The 24,039-nt window shown below is 39.4% G+C and overlaps 1 protein-coding gene across 2 annotated transcripts in view; it reads left to right on the top strand.

Annotated features, from left to right (window-relative positions):
• LOC149142372 (uncharacterized) overlaps nucleotides 1-12,190 on the top strand; it is a 260,366-nt gene extending 248,176 nt beyond the window's left edge. For both annotated transcript variants that reach the window (XM_089449395.1, XM_089449393.1), the window contains one exon: nucleotides 11,840-12,190. In XM_089449395.1, the coding sequence (XP_089305521.1) occupies nucleotides 11,840-11,935 (96 nt within the window). In that variant the 3' untranslated portion in view covers nucleotides 11,936-12,190. The remainder of the gene's footprint in view (nucleotides 1-11,839) is intronic.
• The last annotated feature ends 11,849 nt before the right edge of the window (nucleotides 12,191-24,039 follow it).

Here is a 24,039-nt window from a genome sequence, read left to right as displayed (position 1 = left end):
AATGCCAAGAACATTCTTATAGCTTCCACACGAGCTATTGGTGCAAAGGTTTCTTCAAATTCGATTCCTTCAATTTGTGAATAACCTTTACAAACAAGCCTTGCCTTATTTCTGATGATTTGTCCATCTTCATTCATTTTGTTTTTGAACACCCACTTGGTTCCAATTATATTTTTATCCTCTGGACGAGGTACCAGCTCCCACGTCTCATTCTTCTCGATTTGAGACATTTCTTCTTCCATGGCTTTTACCTAATGAGGATCCTTGCTTGAGTAAATGTTTCTGGTTCTATCATAGATAGGAGAGAAACATCATTTTTCTTTGGTGTACTTGTCATCCTTCTTTAGGTTTGCATCCCTTCATCTATATTGCCAATAATCTGCTCCTCTGGGTGATATTTTTGGAGAGACTTCATCTTTGAAGGGGTTTGAGATGGTTCTTTTTCTTTGTGTTTTTCTTGATCTTTTTCCTCTTTTTCAGGTTCTTCTTCAATGAGAGGGTCAACTTCATGATCTTCAATTTCTTTTTTTGGAAGGTCTTCATCAATCTTCACATCAATTCTTTCCACTATTTTCCGTAGTCGATTATTGTAGCACTTGTAGGCTTTGCTCCTTGTAGAATATCCAAGAAATATTCCTTCGTCAACTCGAGAATCAAATTTTCTTGGTGAGTCATCATTGATTTTTATGAAGCACTTGCTTCCAAAGATCTTGAAGTATTTTACTGAAGCAGGTCTTCCTTTCCATAATTCATAGGGAGTCTTCTCATTATTTGGTCTTAGTTCAGTTTGATTCAAGGTATAAACAGCTGTCCCGACCGCTTCTCTCCAGAATTTTGGTTGCAAGTCAACTGCTATTAACATTGTTCTTGCCATTTCTTGAACTGTTTGGTTTCTTCTTTCAACCACCCCATTATGCTTGGGTGTTCTGGCAGCAGAGAGTTCTCTTTCAATTCCATGTACTTTGCAAAATTCATCAAATTCTTTTGATGTGAATTCTCCTCCTCTATCTGTTCTAAGACATTTAATCTTAGAATCCTTTTCATTTTCTACAAGAGCTTTAAGATTCTTAAAACACTCAAATGCTTCAGATTTATATTTTATGAAATATACCCACATCATTCTAGTATAGTCATCAACAAATAAAACAAAGTACCTTTCTCCTTGGAGCGTCGGAGTTCTAGTTGGTCCACATAAATCAGCATGAATGATCTCCAAAGGTTTTGATGTAGAAAACTCCTTGGTCTTGTGGCTGGTTCTAGTTTGTCTTCCATGTTGACGTGGACCACATACTCCTTGATTTGGCTTGAATAACTTTGGGATGTCTCATATTGCATTACTCTTGCTGATATTGATCAAGTTATCGAAACTTGTATGTCCAAGTCGCTTGTGCCACAACCAACTTTCATCTGTTTGACTTAAGTAACATTTATCTTCTTGAATTTTGTTCAAAATGTAGACATTATCTAATGTTCTAACTCCTTTAGCCACAAGTTCCCCTGAGGAAGAGTTCCTTATTTCACAATCTTTAGTGCTAAAGACAACATTAGGTCCTTGATCACATATTTGGCTAACACTCAAGATATTGTGTTTGAGCCTGTTTACTAGCAAAGCATTTTGAGCCTTTCCTTTTCCATTAATAAGGGTAACAGTTCCTTTTCCAACAATTTTGGTAGATCCACTTCCAAAGGATACATTTCCTTCCTTTTTGTTCAATGAGACAAACTTCCTTTTGTCCCCTGTCATATGTCTGGAGCACCCACTATCCACAAATCAATGATTTTCATCACTATGAGAACATAGAGCTAGGCCACATTTATCCGTGTTAGGATTCTCATTTTTTTCTTTTCTTCTTTTGAGGGGACAATTTTGTCCATTATGTCCATAATCATTACACAATGAGCAAATTGGATCAAATTTGGCCAAGGGATCAAAAGAGTTGTAGGTCTTGATTTGACCTTGCCCTTTGAGACCATATGGCTTGTTTGTTTGATCCTTCAATTTTGGTGTTTCATTCTTACAGGCCATGCAATGTTTAGCTTGATGACCAAAATTTTTACAATAAAAACAATGCCCAAAAAAGATAGTTTTGTACTTGTTGTAATAGCCATGATTTGAATCAACATTCTTCCTTGGAGTTACTCTCTCTTCATTCTTTGGATTTGAGATGGGCCTTTGATGAAATAATTTTTCTTCTTTTGATTTTGAGGCCTTGAATGCTGCATCTTTGGAACTTGGGCTTCTTTTTCTCATCTCGTAGGCAATGAGGATTCCATGAAGTGCATTCATCTTGAGAGTATATAGGTCCTTCATTTCTTCTATAGCACACACTTTGGAGTCAAATCTGTCTAGGAGAGATCTTAAGACCTTTTGAACAATAGTGCTTTCTTCAATGTTTTCTCCCAATCCTTTAAGAGAGTTGACTACTTCAGCTACTCAGAGAAAGTATGATGCAATATCTTCTTCATCATCCATTTTCAGACTTTCAAATTGTCTTTTATGAGTTTGAAAGTTTGCTTTCTTAACTTTGGAGTCCCCATCGTATAAGCTAACTAGCTTATCCCATACTTCTTTGGCCGAGTCACAATTCATGACTTTTGTAAATTCAGAATCAATGATTCCACTAGTGATGGAATTTAAGGCTTTTGCATTTGCAATGTAAGCTTTCCTTTCGTTTTGATTTGTTGGAAGAGTGGAAGGAGCTGTGTACTCATTTAAAACCGAATGCCAAACCTCAGGTCCAAGGGACATTGACTAGTAGGACATTCTTTTTTCCCAAAAACCAAAATTTGTGCCATCGAAAAGAGGAGGTCTTCCTGACACTTCTTGATTTCTCATTGTGACTAAGAATCCTTCTTCTAGCTGTTACGCTGATATGAAGAAGCCTGCTCTGATACCAATTGTTGGAAATACTGGGGGGGGTGAATTAGTATTTTATTTCAATTGTGATTATTACCAGTTTAAATCTTCACAATTTAAATAGAGAAATGTATAAGTATAATTTTATTGAATAAAATAATAAATACAATATAAATGTGTTCGAAGCTCCAACTTGGTTTTGATGAGGCTCCAACCTTTAGGGCTTCGACCCTATCTTATCAAGGCACCAACCTTGGATTTAAGAGCACCAACTCCAAGGACACCAATCCTTCCAATTCTGAGGCATCAACCCCAAGGGCTCCGACCCTATCTTTCAAGATGAATCAGGTGAAAAGATTGTCTTCCCACTCTGTTTTCAGCTTCCTTCTTAGCTCGGCCTTCGTCTTCTACTTCACCTTCTGTGTCAGCTAGACCTTCGGCTTCATCTTCTTCCGCTGGACCTTTTGGCTTCATCTTCTTCCGTTGGACCTTTCGGCTTCCGTTTTCTTTCGCTGAACCTTTCGGCTTCCTTATTTCTACTGTTCCTTCAGCTTCCTCTGTCTCTTCAAGTTCACGAGTTGTGAACTTCTTTATGTTCTATTTGTGTGCCCGAGGTAGATACTCAGAACTGAAGCATTTTAACTCATTTTTATACGAGTTTCACCAATGACCAAAGGACACGTCTATTGGAGGGAGGCCGACTTGTATATTAAAAATATATATCAGAGAGTCTTTTATCCATAGACTTGATTATTCACGGAAACCATATAAGAGCTGCTATACCCACATGGAGGTCCCACATGCAAAGTCATCACCTTTAATCGCAATCGCAACTTCGTGAAAAATCAGAGTTATTCGTTTAATTTCGCAAACGAACGTCGGTCCCACTTGAATGCACAAGACCAGACCCCAAATAAAATAAACCCATGTCCATAAACTTCTCGCGTCCACTTAGTCCCAAGTCTTATCGGATTAATTCTCCATTGTTGATCTCATCATTAATCCGAATGTTGTTGACCCGATCAACAAACCCAATCGTCGATCCTCCACTGTTTGATCAAGGCGCACTGGATCCAATGGTTCACAACGATATCGATCGAGGAACTTGTGCGACGCTTAACTGCCTTTATGGAGCCGATAAGGATTATAAATCCTTGATCTATAAAAGTTCAGCTCTGTTTTGAGATTTAATGTCCGATCACTTTATGACCTGATATCCATTGGATATACGAGGTCATCAAATCTACGGCCTGTGGGTCTTCAACTAGCATACTAGTTAAAAACAGAGATCGACGGCTAGGATTTGAAAATGACATCGACGTAAGCGTTGAAAATGAGATCGACGGCTAGGATTTGAAAATGAGATCGATGTAAGCGTTGAAAATGAGATCGACGACTAGGATTTAGTGCAAGCCTTCAGCCACGATCAAAACATCCATACACTCCTACCCCCGCTCTTCCGATAGTAGTTGCCCTCGTGGCTTATCTTCCTGTGACCTCCTATAACTCTGTTAATGTTCCTCCATTGTTTTCTTCCTATCGGTTCTTCTTGGGCATATATTACATGTGATACTTCCGATATGGCTCCTCCGATGTTTTCTTCTTTACTCCTCTATTATCGCTGTTTGCTCTTTGTTCTTTCGATAACACTTTATCTTACTCTTTGGCTTCATGATGGCTTCTCCTCTTTGGCTTCTTGCTCCTGTTGCTTCACGGATCTACTGCTTCTATTCTGTCTATATATATATATATATATATATATATATTCAATCCACTTGGGTCTTCCATCTCATCATATCATCATATATCAAACTTTCATCACTATGAGCATTATGATCAATGGGAATCAATGGGCAATCATGTATTAAAGAATTTGCCATCACAAACACTGCTATATTGACATCAATGACAACCAAGATTAACAAGAACAACGCAGAGGTTGGAGAGGCAGATGCAGAGGCTGCAGACTGCGCAGTCACTGGAGGGCTTGCGTGGGTGATGCAGAGAGGCCGAGTGCCGACGTAGAGAGGCAGGGGCTGACGCAGAGGGTCTGGGAGCTATGCAGAGGTTAGCTAGGCTGATGTTGAGACTGGGGGAAGTGCTTAAGAATTTTCTCTCTGTTGGGTAAGCCAGTTTGGCACCCAGTTGTATTGAAGAATTGCTGAATAATAAAATCCTCCCTTGCTGCACCAATTTTCCTACATTGGGTTTTTCTAGGGACTGATTGTCCAAAATATTTGTGTTGATGTGTTAATTCTTGTGCATGTGTTTGTTTCTATATTATGATGTGATATGTGCAACAAAAATTTATTTTAATGTTTACTGAAGCATTTTCATAAATAACTTATCGAGAAATAAGTAGGTAAAATAAATCAGTTGTTGCGGTGATAGAATTTTCACATGGTATCAGAGCAAGTAATCAGAGACAGGAAGGGAAAATCAATTATGGGTCGAGACCATGATGCGGAGGCATCTATGTCAGGAGACAAGCACAGATTTTTAGAAAATTTCACAAGAGAAAGTGATTTCGATTTCTCTATGTTGGCTTCCAGGTTGGAAGAAGTGGCGTGTGTGACTAGCTTTGCATCATCAGAGGTATGGTATATAGACAGTGGGGCCTCTTGGCATATGACGGGAATCCGGGAATGTTTCTCAGATTATCGGGAGGAGAAGATGAACTTTCAGATCACCATGGGGAACAAGGCAAAATGTACTCCAGTGGGGAGGAGTATCGTAGTTTTTCAAACAGAAACAGGAGAGTGGTTTTGTGCTACCAATGTGCTGCATGTACCAGGATTGGGGATGAACTTGCTTTCTATGTCGCAACTTCAAGGCAAAAGGTATGACTATTTCTTCATCAAGGAGAAAGTATACGTCAAACACCCGAGCTGGAAAAAGAAAGTGCAGATCGGGATCAAAAGTAACAGGTTGTATAGACTACAACTAGAAGCACTAATAGGTAGTCATGGAGACAAGGATTTGAATGAACTATGGCACAGAAGAATGGGACATTTGCACCATGGGGCTCTGAGAATTCTTAGGAGCACTGTAATAGGAGTTCCGGATCTTAGTACGGAATGAGATGATGTATGCAGAGGATGTGCTCTAGGAAAGTATGCCAAGGCAACATTTCTTAGAAGTAAAAATAGGGCCAAGAGTGTACTAGGATTGATACACTGGGATATCTGCGGACCCATGTCCACTAAAGCTCTTAGTGGTGCTGAGTACTTCCTTACCTTTATTGATGACCACTCAAGGACAACTTGGATTTATTTTCTAAAAACCAAGGACGAGGTTTTCTATCGATTCAAAGAGTTCAAGGCTCTGGTGGAGAATCTGACTGGGAAGAAAATAAAAGTTTTACGCTTAGATAATGGTGGAGAGTATGTCGATAAGGACTTCATTGATTTTTGCGCTAAGGAGGGCATCATAAGAGAGTGGACAATTCCGTACAATCCGGAGCAGAATGGAATAACAGAAACAAAGAACAGGACTATTGTAGGAGCAGCTAGGGCCATGATGTATGATCAGGATATGCCAAAATTCCTGTGGGCAGAAGCATGCAACACAACAGTCTATGTTCAGAAAAGAACTCCTCATCGGGCATTGAGTAAGATTACTCCAGAGAAAGTCTTCACGAGGAAGACCCCTGAAGTTAGTCATTTCAGGATATTTGGGAGCTTAGCATATTGCCGCATACCCGAGGAAAAGAGGAAGAAGCTGGATCAAACTGCAGAGAAAGGATATCTAGTGGGATATAGCGAGAACACGAAGGCATACAAAATCTATCTTCCAGGGAGCAGGAAGGTAGTAGTTCGACAAGATGTGAAGTTCATGGAAGACAGGGCTTTCAGAAAATCTCGAGAAATGCCTTCCGAGGAGTAGTTAAAAAAGGAACCATTGGTCAAACCTCTTCAACCAATGGAAGAAAAGAATTCTTCCTCGGGTCAAGAAGAATCACAGAATGAGGAGCTAAGAGAAACACCTGCTGGCAGAGGAAGAACGAGCAGGGAGTTTCGTCAGATTCTGTGAGATGTAGAGGACTTCATCAATGCGCCAAGGAACAATAAGAGGGAGCGAAAACAACCAGATAGATATCAGGTATAGTACCTCAGGATGGGGAGCCTGCCAGTTTTCAGGGGGCAGCTCAACATTAGGTTTGGCTAGATGCGATGGTAGAGGAGTACAACTCCATAATGGTGAACGATGTTTGGGAGGTAGTGCCAAAGCCTCAAGACAGATCAGTGGTAGGTTCGAGATGGATCTACAAGATTAAATACACTACAGGCAACAATGTTGAGAAATACAAAGCCAGGTTTGTGGCTAAGGGGTATGCTCAGAAGGAAGGAATTGACTATGAAGAAACCTTCGCCCCGGTAGCCAGGTATACATCTATTAGAACCATAATATCTCTTGCAGCACAGATGGGGTGGGAGGTTCATCAGATGGATGTCAAAACGGAATTTCTGAATGGTGTGATAGAAGAAGAGGTATACATTGAACAACCAGAGGGCTTTGAGATGCATGAGAAGAAGTCTCATGAATGCAGATTGAAGAAAGCTTTGTATGGGTTGAAACAGACACCTAGAGCGTGGTATGGGCGAATCGATGGCTACTTGCAGAAAATGGGATTTGTCAAGAATGATGTAGATCCAAATCTCTACTATCTGGTTGTAGAGAATGAGCCTCTAATCTTAGTATTATATGTGGATGATCTCTTCCTGACAGGATCATCCAGGCTCATAGGGCACTGCAAGAAGAATCTAGCCACAGAGTTCGACATGAAGGATTTGGGACGAATGCATTATTTCCTAGGGTTGGAAGTGTGGCAACAAAAGGGGGAGATCTTCCTTGGGCAAAGGAGATATGCTACAGAAATCCTGAAGAGATTCGGGATGGAGGACTGTAGACCCATGGCTACTCCAATGATAAGCAACTGGAAGAAGATTGATGCATCAGAAGACAAAGATGTTGATCCCACCTTATATAGGCATCGCATAGGGTCCCTGATGTATCTAGTCAATACCAGGCCAAACATTTGCTACGCTGTCAACACCCTCAGTCAGTTCATGGTGGAGCTAAAGAGGTCGCACTGGGCAGCAGCCAAACATGTTCTCAGGTATTTACAGGGAACAATGGATTATGGACTCTTGTACACTAAGGGTAAGGATATCAGATTGAGTGGGTTTACTGATGTAGATTGGGCAGGAAGTTTAGTGGATCAGAAAAGTACCTCTGGGTACTGTTTCAACATTGGATCAGGAATTGCCTCTTGGTGTAGTAGGAAACATAAATCCGTGGCTCTGAGCTCAGCTGAGGCAGAATATATGGCCGCAAGCATAGCTTCGTGCGAGGTCATATGGCTTAGAAAACTACTTGTGAATGTATTCAGAAGAAAGATAGAGGCGACCAGGATCATGTGTGATAATCAGAGTTGCATCAAGCTCTCTGAGAATCCAGTGTTTCACAATCGGTGAACCGATCCAATGTCACTTTGTCAGAGACTGTGTTCAATGAGGCGCTGTACAGTTGAGCTACACTCCTACAAGAGAACAGGTGGCAGACATCCTTACCAAGGCCCTTGGAAGAACCAAGTTTGATTATTTCAGGGAGAAGATGGGGATGATAAAGAATCCATTTCAGTAGCAGAAATGGGTATGATGTTGCAGTGCAGTAGCAGTCAACAGTAGCACGATGCAACATGATGAGAAGGAGTTTGCAGTGCCATTACGCAGTGTCATTTGCCACGTATGCAAGTTCCATTACGCCTTGAGAAATATTTAGAATCTGACATATGGATATTGTTCCTCTCATTTTGCTAATCATTTTTTACGTATGCATGCATCATTCTGCGCAACGTTGCCCTTGTTTTGCCCCCTGGAAACCTGTTTTACCTATTAACCAAGTTTGAACAAGCTATAAATAGCCAATGCCACCTCTAATTGGAAAATTGGAACATCGCATGGACTTCTCTCATCAAGTTGAGCAATTTGAGACCATGTTGATTTTTTAACCACCATGACCACTTTGCATAGGGAACCATTTGCTACCTTGGGAAATGTGAAAATTTGTCAATATGTGATTGCCATGCATGAGAGTTGTCTAAGGAATACTTCACCAAAACCAAGGCCACCTACAGACTTTATATACTCTAGTCATCTAGTAAGACATAGGTGTACCTTGATGCAGGTTGGACTGGCCCATACATCGGTGATCACCCCTACACAAGCAGACACCCATAAAACCATAAGTCCTTGAGTAGATTCACCTAAGGCCCTCCAATCCTATATGGGATGAAAGAACCTGAAATGAACTACAAGGGACGAAACTAGGATGCCTAATACAAAGCCTCATATGGTTGTTACAACACCTTGACTTGTGACCTTGGGCTTACAATGGTGGTGATATATACTGCAAAAGTTTTTGTATGTACCCCTGCTGACATGAGAGGTAATATGTCCAACCAAAAATTGGAAGTGCCTTTCTTTTCTTAATATTATATGTCCAAAGTGTATTTGATGAACGATGAGTATATAAATGTGACAGGTATCTAAAACACCTCAAATCCTCAAAGCTAATAAATTTCTCATGAATTTTATCACACAGAAACTTGCGTAACTGAATCTTGTCAAATGAATTATTTTATGAGCAAACCCTAGAATTGTTCCATTAGCATATTTATCATCTTCATACCCCAAAATGATACATGTATGTATATCATTTCTCTTATTAACTCCTTAAACAAGGGAGAGTTTATACCCTCGGGGAAAATTCCTGATACTAAGTCAAGCTTTTGGTTTGCTGATAACAAATGAAAATGGTCTTCCAATTCCTCTTCTTTTAACCATTTTGTCCATCTAATAATGACAATAACTCTATTATGGCGTTTGTTGATACCGAGAAAATTACATGCAAATTAGTTTGATTTTTAATAATTCTGTCAACTGGATCATAGAATTCAAAATGGGTGTGAATGAATTCTGGAAAGGAAAAGTTGTTGAGATGATGACTTCGGCTAATCCAGGTGCCCAGACATGAAATTCCCCCGTATGGTCTGACATGGTTAGGTTTCGAATCACTTCTGAAGTTTTATTTAATAAAATAGTTTCAAAGATATCTCTATCTTCATCAACTAAATGCTTCAACTTAGAGTTTCCGAAACGGACTTGGTATCCTGTACTTTCTTCCTGGGTACCATTATTCTACTAGCTGATTTGAGGAATAGACCCTTTAACACGATTATTGTGAAATAGTTAAGGGTCCGCGAAGGTACCTGTGATGATCAGTGCATGAATATCAACTGCTGAAACTACATTTCCAACCCAACGTCGACTATAATATATTATTCGCAATTTTGTTTATAATATATTATTTAACCAACCACACAAAAAATCCACTTGTCATCTTCATATTTGTTTCAAATAACGTGTACCTGTTTATTTATGATATCAACTAACACCTAACAGACTGGCGAAAATTGACATGACCCAATACCGGAAGCAATTTTCAGGACGTTTGAAGGATGGTTTCTCAAAATGAAAATTTGGCCTGAAACTAGTAATTATCTGACACAGGCAATAGGTGGTTTAACTACTTCGGGTGCTTGGGCGCATTAAACATTTCACTGCTCAAATGCCTGAGCGGAACCCTGACCGTTGATCATCAACTCTTTTTGACCGTCCGATCTCGTTTTCAACTAACCTCAATTTCTCGCCTCCTTGAAAGTTGACACCCGTCTTTAAAAAGTTAGCGCACGCTTACACGCTTGGTCACCATATTTTCCATATTAGAGCCTGGTCACCCCTCTTTGCAAATCACTTACATAACTCAAATTTCCGAATTAAAAGATGTTCAAGATAAGGAATGATTAACAGAAACTCTGAAAATTTTCTTTACAACAACGAGTTAAAACATTCTGCTGCTATTGAAGTCTTTGACTGTGTGATTACCTCTCTATAATTGTGGTACAGACTAGTGTCAATGCTTTATGATCCAGCACAATGCATTGCCACACAGCTCAACCTCTCTATAGTTGTGGTACAGACTAATTGTCAATGCATCATGATCCAGCACAACGCATTGCCACATCAGCTCATTTCGTGGCATCTCATAATTTATGCCAGTAAAATTTTGCGTTTGTCTTTTCCAACGTGACTTGAAGGTTCACCTTCGCTAAAACCTACCTGATGAGACCTTATTGTACCTGAGGACACCTTATTGTATACTTTATAGGGGGTTGTACTTCTCACACATACATTGTGGTTTTGACCTTTTTGGTTAAGTGTTTGCTTCATGTGCCATTGGCTAAGTCAAGAATCCTTGTCATGGAAGTCCCCACACACTAAATCCCCTACAAAAATTGTAAATATGAAAGAAATCCAAAATCACCCTACAAAAACTGTAAATATGAAAGAAATCCAAAATCACCCTTCTTATTACCCCACTAAATTAATCCTACACCCTAGCATCACACACCACAAGAGTATACATGGTCCCCTCTGGTGGTTGCGTAAATTAGCGTCACATTATGGAAATTGTTTACAGATAGTTACTAAAAAGCCTTGTTTTTGTGATGTTTTCTATCTTCAATCTTCCCATTTGTAGCTGAAATTTCGCAAGACTCTCTTTCTTTTCCTGCAATCTGCTGGGTCACATTCTTCTAATTTCCCATATGTTGAGAATGATACCATGAGCCGTTTCAAGTTCAATTTCTTACTGACTATTTCTACGTTCATCCTCTTGAGTTAATCTTCTAATCTCCAAATGCTATTGGGGGAAAGATTGGTTGAACTCGTGTTGAAAGTTCAAACATAACCGTTCAACATTATATTGCTTGTTATTCTATGGTTTTAAATACATGGTAGGATAGCTAAAGAGTACAAGAGGAGCATGTTAGCTCTTGGGTCATTTTCATAGAGCAAGTTGTGCTTCTGCAAACAAATGATGAGTGATTTCAGGCATAACTGATTATCCAATTTACAGGAGAAGGCATACTCAAGAGAGGGAGGGGAGCCGTTGGAAATTGCCAGAGAAAAAGCCAAAGCTCTGGAAGAAACATACTTTACAGAAGAGGACTAAGTTACGATCGTTGTATAACATAATATTATTAGAAAATGCATTATACTTTTGTACTCAATAAACACTCTGGGCAATATCTCATTGCCATTCTTGCTTCAATTTTTATCTTTACCTGATTATTACATTTCCATGATGCTGTTGTTAAGATGCAATTTAGCTTCAAGTTCAATATTTGAGAATTTAAGAGAATGCCTCCATGGTATGAAATGTATGTGATGAGATTATCTTTAAAAGTACATCTGGTTTTCATATTTATATACAAGGGTGTGGATACACGTGGGTTTTTATAATTTGTATTTGTACATAGGATATATTCATTGGGATATTGGTAAATTATTAAATGTTAAGGGTTTGAACTGTACTATTTTTGACAATGTTATAAGATACAGAGTGAGAATTGTTTCATCTCTATATTTTTTTAAAAGATCTATTTTTTTCCCTCCGATCTTTAGAAACACTCTCCCCATAAATGATGCACTCTTGCTCCTTCTTAGAGTGCATGTCTTTAACAAGACAGCTTCGGAACTTGTGGGAGGATATTCTAAGGCCTTTTAATATGATAAATTCTTCATTATGGTTTAGTTCCTATATATAATTTTGATCTATGCTAGGATCTTCTAAGGCTTTAGGTAGATGAATTGTACCGTTTTGGTTTAGCGGTTGGAATTTTCCACAAGCAATGGCACATAATAGAAAGAAGAAAAGAGAGAAAATATACTTCGATAATCTTATCCGATGGTGTAAGGTCGTAATACATAGGTGAGAGACACGTCGTTCTGTAAGTTATGTAATGCCCAATTCCTAACTCGTTAACTAATGATATATCTTGATCTATGACGTGAATTATGACCTCACCATTACTTTATATAAGAAAGTGATTATGGCAATTGTACACCAAGTATATTAATAAACTCAAAGATATGACCATCGTGAACATTTTCTTTAACACCCTCCCATAATGGTCATGGTTAACATAATTGCTAGGAACTTGACCTAGAAGAAAACAATTTATCTGGTCCAAGCACGCTGTAAAGAGTGTATGCAACCCGCTTTTAAGTAGTGTCGGAAATTAGCAACTGGAAATGAACAACACAACATGAAGTCATAATCACTGATGTAGAACAAGTTTTGTCACCAACTATTTGTGTAACCATTGATTCAGTAGCCAAAATATAGTCATGGTTGGCTTACGAACTAAAACCCTCTACCATTGATGCAAAGTCTGGTTTGTCCATTGAACTTGTATCTTCCGCACCTTGGTAGCATGAGAACCCGATGTTCTTGTTTTGTTTCAATATATAAACACCATCCTACTTCACTGGAAGTTACTTTGCCCCCCTAAGGGTTTTCTTCTCATGACCATTTTCCTCCAACGAATAAAGAAAAAGACATATGTTACTTGCCTTCTCTTTTTTGTATTCCACTTGGCCACTCTTCTCTCACTTACGGAAGCTTCTCCAACGAATAAAGAAAAAGACATATGTTACTTGCCTTCTCTTTTTTGTATTCCACTTGGCCACTCTTCTCTCACTTACGGAAGCTTCTCCAACTGCATATCTAGAGTTTAATAGTATCACTTTTGCCTTTTTTCCTATTTTCTGCCCTCCCAATCATAGTCACTTTCTGTCTGATTTGGATCATTTTTAGCTATGCCATTGCTGAATTCTCATTATACATCAACTCAGCGGTGCTGCTATTTCTGTTGCACCTTTCTATCATGCAAAGTCGTTGATTATCCAGTGGCATCACACCATTATCAACAGGCCTCAACTCAGATTTCTGATTTGAAATGCATTAAAACATCCTTGCATTCTCATCAAGTACGCCATCTGTATCCTATATCAATTTGTTAGTAGCAATGTCTGCTGTCCTAATGAGGCTTATGTTGTTCACTATGACTAATAAACATTAGCTTCATGCAGATTGCATCCAATTTTGTGTTTCCTTCTCTTGGAATCAAAGCATATGCAGTAGAACCAAAAGCTTTAAAATCCCTGGCATGAAGATTTTTGCTAGATTAAGTCTCTTCTAGAGTATCTGAACTGCTTTCGTGGAGTATGTGTTTAGCAATAGTATATCACTTCTGCTTGGTGTCATTTTGGTACTACTTTATGCTCCAACATGCATTTGGCCATCTCCACCACTGTGCAACTCCATTTTCTTGAGGAGTGTAAGATGTGGTAAACTAATATTGAATTCCTTTGCTTACAGAATTCAACAAGCTTGTTAGATTAAAACGCACCTCCATTACGTATTCATAGAATCTTGATGCATTTATTGGATTCCATTTCAACAACGACATTGAAATTTATAAATTCAGCAAAAACGTCTAAGTTTTTTTTCGGAAAAGATACCCACATCTTCCTAGAAAAGTCATCAACAATCAACAAGAAGTTCCTAGCTCCAAAAACAAAATTTATCCTTATTTGACCACATATAGCAGTTTGCACCAATATGAGAGCTGCCTTTTCCCTCCAAGCTCCCCCTCATATCTGAATCAAATATTTTGTGGAAGAAAAGCTTCACATATCTCCTCTTGCTTCTAGATCTCTACGTAGCAAACACTTCTTTTCCTTTTTTCAGGAAGGAAAGATATGAAAAAGTCACATGATCACACATTTGATGCCAAAGTGTAATCCTGTTTCCACTGTTTTTCCAGAACTTTAGCGTACAAATCTTTTAATGAAAAACAGAAATGCGATTTGTTTGACTATAAGTGAATTTTCAATCTTGGGGCTGTTATGAAATGTGGAACAAAAGAAAGTTAGAAAGTAAGCAACATTTCAATCTAAAACAACCCAATCATCTAAGCAATCCAAGGAGAAAAGATATGAAAGTGACCTGGTATGTTTTAGCCCTCTATGGCAATCTTATTATGCATAAACTAATATGAAAACCCACTTTTACAGTAGTAATAACAACAGTAAAACAACCCAACTTCTTCAATTATGACATTAAATCACTTGACATAATTTCCCTTATGTCAAATAAACAAGACATTTATGGCTCTAAATAATAATTCATGAAGAACATAGATGGCTGAAAATCAAATCTGCGATTTGTTGAAGAATGTAACTAGGTCTGGTCTTCATAATTATATTTGAATCATAATGAAATGTATTTATCAAAAAAAGAAAAAAAAAAATATTGTTACTGTTATAACTTATGACTTATTAAAGCATGAGTTTCATGCTTGGGTCATCCTGTTTTAAGTCAAAGTCCCCATTGAGGACTTCTAGGTTTTGTCTCGAGTCATTAGAGTCATTGTCCATTTAAAGAGACCCTTCTTGGGCTTTTGAATCATGTAAAAAGAATTAATATTGAGTAAAATAAGTCATTTTTCACCTCTACACCAAGTCGGCCCTTACTTGATCGAGTCAGCCTACATGAGGATAATTCGACCTCCAAAAAAGGGTATATATACAAGCAGTTTGATTCATTTGGAAGACACACTCTCACAAGTTTGATATCCAGGAAGAGGAAGCATAAAAAGTACAAAGTTACAGAAGGAGGAGAAGATTTGCTAGCGAAGTAAAATCAAAGTTTTCTGGGTTGCCTCTATCTCACACTTGTGGATTTAGTGGGCTATTTACTGGGTTGAAATTCTGCTACTAGGAAGGTAGAAATTTTGGATTCTACTGGGTCGAAATTACTGCTGGGTTGAAGTTCAGTGGCTGGGGAAGTCAAAATTCCACTGCTACAAGATCGACGTGCTAGGTCGAAGTTGTTGCTGGAGGTTATCATCTGAAGAAGAAGGGAAGCGCTGACTTGGTGATTGGAGGAAGTTTGTGTCTAGGTTAAGGAATCTTGGATCATCTCGTGAAACTATTAAGGGAAGAGTTGTTGACTAGGTTTCCCCCTAGATAGGGGTTTTTCCTTTACTGTCTGCCTAAATCTGGGGTCTGTGATCTTCGTGTTATTGTTTGGTAATTTCTTGATGAACTAAAGTAAAAGAAGAACATAAGAATATCACAAGTATTTGTCAATATAAAGAAAATAGTTCCACCTTTTTGATTTTCTAACATGGTATCAGAGCTAAGGTGAAGAAGAAGGAAAAAAGAAACTTGAAGATCTATTGAAAGGATAATAAGGAGTTTTAAGAAGTTTGAATAAAGGGTCATCAAGGAAAAGGATCATATAAGAAGTCAAGCCTATCATCTTCAAGAACAATGTCTAACTCAATGAAGGGAGAAAACAAATTAGAAGGAGCATCCAATTACAGGGCATGGAAAAACAGGATATATCTCATCCTCGAGAAGAATAAACTCTTGGATCTAGTCAAAGGAAAATTAAAGAAGCTTAAAAATGAGTCAAGTGATGCAAAAAAGACAGTTCAGAGAAACAAAGATATTTCCCATGACACTGATGGTGGATGGAATAAAGGATAACCTCATCCCATATATATCCAACATAGATTCTGCTCAAGAGATGTGTGAGACATTATCCAAATTATTCACAATCAAGAATCTTGGTCAAATAACAAGTCTTAAGAATGAAATGAGATCAATAAATATGACAAAGGAAGACACTATGGCATCCTTCTTTGTAAGAATAGCTAGAATCAGAGATGAACTCCAGGCAATCGATGAAATAATACCTGAAAAAGAACTTGTAATCACTGCACTTCTAGGATTACCAACATCATGGAGTACCTTTTCATTAGGTCTCAACAGTTGGAAGGAAACTCTTACATTCGAACAATTATGGAATGCATGCAGTCAAGAAGAAGTCATAATTTCATTAGTGAACAACAAAGAGAATGAAGAGGAGAAAGTTTCAAATGCCTATTTCGCTCATCACAAGAACAAAGGAACCTTCAAGAAGTCTAAAGGGCCTAGAAGGAAGATAAACCTATCTAAAATCAAATGCTACAATTGTCACAAGATGGGTCACTATAGAAGCGATTGTCTTGAGAATACGAGGAATAGAAAAAGAAATATGGATCAAGCAAATGTTGCTGAAGAAGGATCTCCAAAGAGGAACAAAACTGAAGAATAAAAAATAAATGACTTATACTACTAAGTCCCTAAGTTTTTGAATTGTTTTTTATTTTGATTTTTAGTAGTTATAGGTTTAACATGCTTTGGAAAAACATTGTTGAATTGTTTTGTTAAAGTTATAGGTATCCCTCGAGATTGGATTAGGAGGGAGCCATCACTATTTTTCCAAAGATAAGTATATTGTATTATCTTTCATATTTGTTTTTCCTTTTTTTTTAATCTAGATGTGTTTATACTAGATGCTAATAACATTTCTTTTGTATTTTCCTTGTTTATGAAAAGCTTGTTGATATGTTCAAAGGCTATGGAGAAGATCTCATAAGACAAAGCATTATAATTGATGTCCTATAAGGTTTGTCTATAAAACAACTCAAAGGTATGTTTTAGATCATAAGTTGTGTTCTCTTCAAGATAAAGGTACATTCATTCACTCTAAATGAATATGCTTTACATTGCTAACAAGTGCTATGTCTAGGACCTTTGAATCATAAAGATTCTTGTTTGGGTAATTAATCATTAGATTGAATCTACCCTCATTAAACCATCATGTTTGTGGAACCCTTAAAGGTTCTTTGTAAAACCCTAACCTAAGGGTATGCCAATGCTAATGTGAAATCCCTGGTCTTCTTAGGGTTACTGATGAAATCTAGAATATACTATTCTTTTGATGTTTGGGGTTTTGATGGTAATGTCATGTTTAGAGTCTTAGTATTGTTATGGAAACCCTAGTCCTTTAGGGTCGTGTATTCCTAGACCTTGAGGTTTTGGTAAATTAGGGTTTATGAGCAAAATCCTTATGTATCGAGAATAAGCTCTTAGGAATGAAACCCTGGGTGTAATTTTGTCCGTCTAATCAAAACCCTAGTCAATTCAAGATCGTTATATGTATGAATTTAAATGTATTAATATTGTGTCTTGGGCTTACCTAATGGATTTTGATATGCTAGTGCATGATTATGAAATCCTAGATATGTATTTGTGCTAACCTATTTGTTGATAAGTTCTAGGGTTCGTAACTAAGCCCTAGTAGAAGTTTGATAAAATCTAGTTTACAGCAAACCCTAGTATAAATTGGTCATTTAGTTGAGAACTTTGATTGTGTTGTGATTGGTTTTAATTGTTGACATCTAAGGCTTAGTATCTTGAAGATGGAATCTAGGGTTTGCATTAAATCCTAGTAGAAGTCTAACATATGAAGTCTAAAGTTGTTGAATGCATTGTAGAACTATACTTGTTTGAATTGCTTCTAGGGTTTGCAATATATTATAGTAGAGTATGTCATATCTTGGGAAGAAATATTGAAACCCTAGATATGATGAAGATTGTTATCTTGATTGAGTTGTTCAAAGTCTTGAAGATGAAATCTAGGGTTTATGACAAAACCCTAGAAAGAAGTTGAAGTATAAAAGTATGTGTCTATTGTTGATTATGAACCTAACTAAGTTTAGATATTTGGTGTCTAAAGTCCAATGTTTCCATTATTATATGATTATGATATAGTTAAGTTAATGCTTATATATATATATAGTTGGTTGTACTTGCTATCTATGTTGTGCAGGTACATAATCTTGAAGATGTTGAAAATATTCGTAATTAAAGTTGATTTAATTGATAAGCATGATAAAGGAAGTTATATGAATGATGATGATAAAGATGACTTTGATAAGAAGGATGGAAGCCATGAAAGATTCTCTAATGTCATAGAAATAATTTGATCTCCCTACATTAAGAGGGAGCCTATATAAAAGGAAGAAGGATATCTCCCTAGTTGAGAGGGAGGGCATATTATAGTCATGATGAATACCTTGAAGAAGAAATTGGAGAATGTATATTGTGTTGAAATTTATAAGTCTGACACATTAGAAATCCCTACTGCATTATCTGGTTTATTATCTCCTACTTGTTTTTTCCATTAACAAGTTATTTATAAATATAAATACCGAAATAAACACAAATATAGCCTCAACACATATACAGATCAACAACTGAAATAACTGAGACAATCACACAATGGACACCATTATTTTTGGACAATCATCCCCGGAAAAAGCCAATGCGAGAAAAACGGTGCAGTGGATATGAGAGTTTTATTATTATGTAGTTTCCAAATACATCTAGGGTTCTAGAAATGGCTCACCCAACATAGAATGTCCTTGGCAGTAGTAGCTCTCATTGGAGACAGATATTTTCGCTGATCAAACATCGGATGAACGATCCCACAGAAAAAATGGCATCTCCTTAACTGGATGGCGAAAGCCGCTCCAAGCTTTTGTGTTGCTCTTGTTGAAATTTGGTACCGGAGGACAGGTGGTTCCCTTAGGCTTTGATCTTTGGCCTAGGGAAAAGTGTCCAAAAGAATTTAATTTTTCTCCTAAAGTGACTTTATAATTTTATAAAGTTAAATCTAATTTAAAAGTGATTTTAAGTGATAAAGTTATTAAGTCTAATTTTAAAGTGACTTTTATAAAGTCAATGAAAAATTAGAAAGGAAAAGTGACTTTGGAAATAAATGACTAAGTGGGTCTTTATTAAAGTGGGGTGAATTAAAAAATAGAAAGTGAGATTTAAATGAGCATTTAATCTCAACCATTGATCTAAATCTATTTCAGCCATTGGATTTAGAGATCACCCAAAAGTCACTTGGATCACCCAAAAGTCACTTGGAGTTATATTAAAGGAGGAAAAGGAGGAAAAGGTCATTCATTATTTCATGAGCAGATTGGGAGAAGGAGAGCAAGAGAGATTTCTGAGCAGGGAGGAGAAGGAGACAGCAGCTTGGCACACATTCCAAGGCAGCAGTTGAGCAGATTTGTACAGTTGATTCAGCACATAGTGAAAGGCAGATTTTTGCACAAACATCGAGGAGCAGTTTGCTGATTTTTCTGCACACAAAACGGAGGTCGTACAGCATTTATTGCTGTCCTGTTTGCTGTAATTTCCAGATTGCTGTGAGGCACGGGAAAGGAGATAAGTTGTAAATTTGCTTGCTGATTTTTTGCTGAATAATTCTCACTGTAAAAAGGCAATTTTCAGAAATAAAGAAGAGCTCTCAAACTGGTTTTCCCCAAGAGTTGTAGGGGGTTTTTCCAGGGTCAAGTTGACCAAAAATATCAGTGTTTTAATGTGTTTTAATGGCTGTTTTTAATTGCTGATTTTTATTTCTGCAATTTCCAACATTCTGAAAAATTTCCAGAATTTGTGTTTTCAGCCATATTTATTTTTTTCAGTCTGTTAAATGTATGGTTATGGGAATGGGCATTTAACTACATGGGAGAAATAAGGTGAAACTGAAAACCGGGGTGGGAAAACAGAAATTTTTACATGGTATCAGAGCTTGAGTGCTGAAGGGCAGTTTGGGACAGCAAAAGGAAAAATTACAGTTGCTGATTTTTCACTCAGAAAATTCCAGCAAGCTGATTTTTTCATAAACAGCAGTTTTATCTTTACTACAGCAGTGCTATTTTTCAGTTTTAGGACAGCAGGATGTCATTGGGATTGAGGGTGGAGGATAGGCTGGATGGGCATATAAATTACAGCGTTTGGAAGGAGAGAATGCAGAGTATCTTTGAGGAGGCAGAAGTCTGGGATATCATGGTGCATACCGCACAGAACCCTGTTGTTGTGCCCACTGATGTTACTCAGTTGGCTGAGTATAAAAAGAAGAACAATAAGGGTAAGAGGCTGATTCTAGACGGAATCAAAGACCATTGCATTCCTCATGTGAGAGAAAAGAGCAATGCCCATGAGATGTGGACAGCATTGTCCAATCTCTACCAGAGTACCAATGAGAACCGGAAGATGGTCCTGAAGGAGAAGCTGAAGAACATTAAGATGGGGAATGATAGTGCAGCTGGATATCTCACAAAGATTACCAATGTGAGAGATGAGTTGGCAGCGATTGGAGAGGCCATTCCATCCACTGAGTTGGTGCGTATTGCAGTGAATGACCTCCCCCGTTCATGGTTGAACTTTGCTGATGGGGTTTGTGCACGTGAGACCCTTCCCACATGGGAGAGGTTTTGGGATGATTGTATTCAGACAGAGATCAGGAAAGGACAGCTTGGGGCAGCCAAGCCAGTTGAGCAGGATGATGACGTAGCACTGGTGGCAGGAGGCAAGAAAGGCAAAGGGAAGAAGCAGGCTTCCACAAGCAGTGGTGGGGGCAAAGGCAAAGGTAAAGGTAAACAGGGTAACTCACAGAAGGACTATTCCAAGGTGAAGTGTTGGAATTGTCAAAAGATGGGACACTATGCAGTTGTGTGTCCGGAGAAGAAGAAGAAGGGGAAGAACCAGGACGTGGCAGCTTCAGCAGAGATTGAGGACATTGCTGGTCGTTTTGACCGAGAGTTTGCGTTCACTACGTGTGAGTCCTCTAGTACAGGATCACCTGCCACACAGGTTCAGAGGGAGCATGCTTTTCCCTCGATTAGCGGAGCATCTTCAGGTATCTGGTATGTGGACAGTGGGGCTTCACGTCACATGACAGGAGTCCGGGAGTACTTCTCAGAGCTTTCAGAGAGTGGCACTGATATTGAGGTAGTACTCGGTGATGACAGAGTTGTTAGAGCAGTCGGGGTGGGGACAGTGACATTTCAGAGGGAGTCCAAACCTCCCTTGAAGGTGTCAGAGGTTCTTTATGTGCCAGGGATGAGGAAGAACCTCATATCCGTCTCAGCTTTGGAGGACAGAGGATATGAGGTACTGTTCAGGGGAGGACAGGTGTTGATGTATCCCAGGGACGCTCCAGCTGATTAAGCTAGAGTGATAGGTGTACGCCATGCAAAGGTGTACAAGTTTGCATTCCAGCCCCTTTTGGCATTGAGCAGTAGTACCGACAGCAGAGCTAGCAGTTCTGAGCTGTGTGAGATTTGGCACCGCAGGATGGGACACATGTATCATGGAGCCTTGAGGACATTGCGGGAGATCACTACAGGTGTGCCAGATTTCAGTACTGATCACTTTGATACTTGCAGAGGTTGTGTGATGGGCAAGTTTGCCAAATCCCCTTTTCCCAGCAGTGACAGCAGAGCGACGGGGATACTTGATTTGATTCATTCCGATGTGAGCGGTCGGATGTCTCATGTTTCCTTGAGTGGATATGAGTACTATGTGTTATTCATTGATGATCACTCCAGGAGAACCTGGATTTATTTTTTGAAGACCAAGAGTGAGGTCTTCAAGCGGTTTCAGGAGTTCAGAGCTCTTGTGGAGACTCAGACAGGTCGAAAGATCAAGTCCTTGAGGTCGGACAATGGAGGAGAGTACACCCTTGGAGAGTTTGTTGACTATTGTGCGGAGGCAGGCATTAGGAGGGAGTTTACTGTTCCTTACAACCCCCAGCAGAACGGAGTTGCAGAGAGGAAGAACAGATCCATCATAGGGGCTGCCAAAGCCATGATACATGATCAGGGGTTGCCATTGTTCTTGTGGGCAGAGGCCTGCAACACAGCTGTTTACTTGCAGAACAGGAGTCCGCATCGTGCCTTGGGGCACATGACTCCTGAGGAGGCTTTCTCTGGGAAGAAACCTGATCTTGGTCATCTTCATATCTTTGGATGCATTACATACTCCTATATACCCAAGGAGGAGAGGACCAAACTAGAGCCCACCGCAGAGAAGGGTATCTTTGTGGGCTACAGTGAGACCTCAAAGGCCTTTCGGATTTACATTCCTGCACAGAGGAGAGTTGTTGTCAGACGGGATGTGAAGTTCGAGGAGGACAGGGCCTTTAGGAGGTCACGGGAGTTAGAGTATCTGGATCAGCCAGACCCTCAGCAGCAGTTGAGTCAGTCGCAAGGATCCAGTGGGCAGGGATCATGAGGATCCGGAGGTACATCTATGAGGATGTCAGGTCCATCAGTGAGCAGTGGCTCGCCGAGCCAGAGGGGTGGTGCTCCGGGCAGCATGCAGAGCAGTTCACTAGGGAGTCCACTGATGGACAGTTCACACGGTACCTCAGCTTCTACAGGTTCAGGTGCAGGCAGGAGGACAGCAGACAGACAGTCAGGAGTTCAGGCTACTGATGGTGATGAGGAGGAGGAGTTTCATTCTCCTATGGGAGAAGCATGCTCAGGGAAGAGGAAGCCCAAGTGGCTTCAGGACACCTTGAGAGATGCCACATCTGTTGCTGAGCCGAAGAGGCCGGTCAGAGAGAGTAGACCACCTGAGAGGTTCTGTAGCTATATGGCGATGGTTACCAGCATCCTTGACTCTGAGCCTTCTAGCTATGAGGAGGCAGCTAGCCAGCAGGTCTGGAGAGAGGCCATGCAGGAGGAGTATTCTTCTATCATGAAGAATGATGTTTGGGAGGTGGTGTCGAGGCCTGAGGGCAAATCCGTGGTTACTTCCAGATGGCTTTACAAGGTAAAGCATGCTGCAGATGGCAGCATTGAGAAATTCAAAGCGAGGTTTGTGGCTAGAGGGTTCTCCTAGGTAGAGGGAGTTGATTATGAGGAGACCTTCACTCCCGTGGCTCGATATACTTCGATCCGCTCCATTATATCGATAGCAGCAGAGATGGGTTGGAAGATCCACCAGATGGATGTGAAGACCGCATTTCTCAATGGCTTCATACAGGAGGAGGTGTACATTGAGCAGCCACAGGGCTTTGAGGTGCATGGGAAGGAGTCCCATGTGTGCAGATTGAAGAAGGCCCTTTATGGCCTGAAGCAAGCTCCCAGAGCTTGGTACTCCAGGATAGATGCATACTTGCAGGGGATGGGTTTCACAAAGAGTGAGGCAGATCCGAACCTTTACTTTATTGTGATTGGTGAGGAGCCTCTCATTCTGGTGCTGTATGTGGATGACTTGATCATTACAGGTGCAGAGAGACTCATAGAGCACTGCAAGAGAGATCTTGCGGCGGAGTTTGAGATGAAGGACATCAGCTTGATGCATTACTTTTTGGGTTTGGAGGTGTGGCAGGAGGAGGGGCATTTCTTCCTGGGGCAGGGGAAGTATATTGTGGACATCCTTAGCAGATTCCACATGGAGGATTGTAGACCCATGTCGACACCGATGATCACCAACTGGAAGAAGCTTCATGCTTCGGATTCCGAGTTGGTGGATCCCACATTGTACAGGCAGCTGATTGGTTCCTTGATG

Source organism: Pinus tabuliformis, chromosome X (assembly GCF_031772625.1).
Source record: "Pinus tabuliformis cultivar Carrire ecotype Pingquan chromosome X, CPIR1, whole genome shotgun sequence".
Taxonomy (NCBI): domain Eukaryota; kingdom Viridiplantae; phylum Streptophyta; class Pinopsida; order Pinales; family Pinaceae; genus Pinus; species Pinus tabuliformis.
Note: the sequence above shows the minus strand (reverse complement) of the source record. Positions and strands in the feature narration are given on the sequence as shown.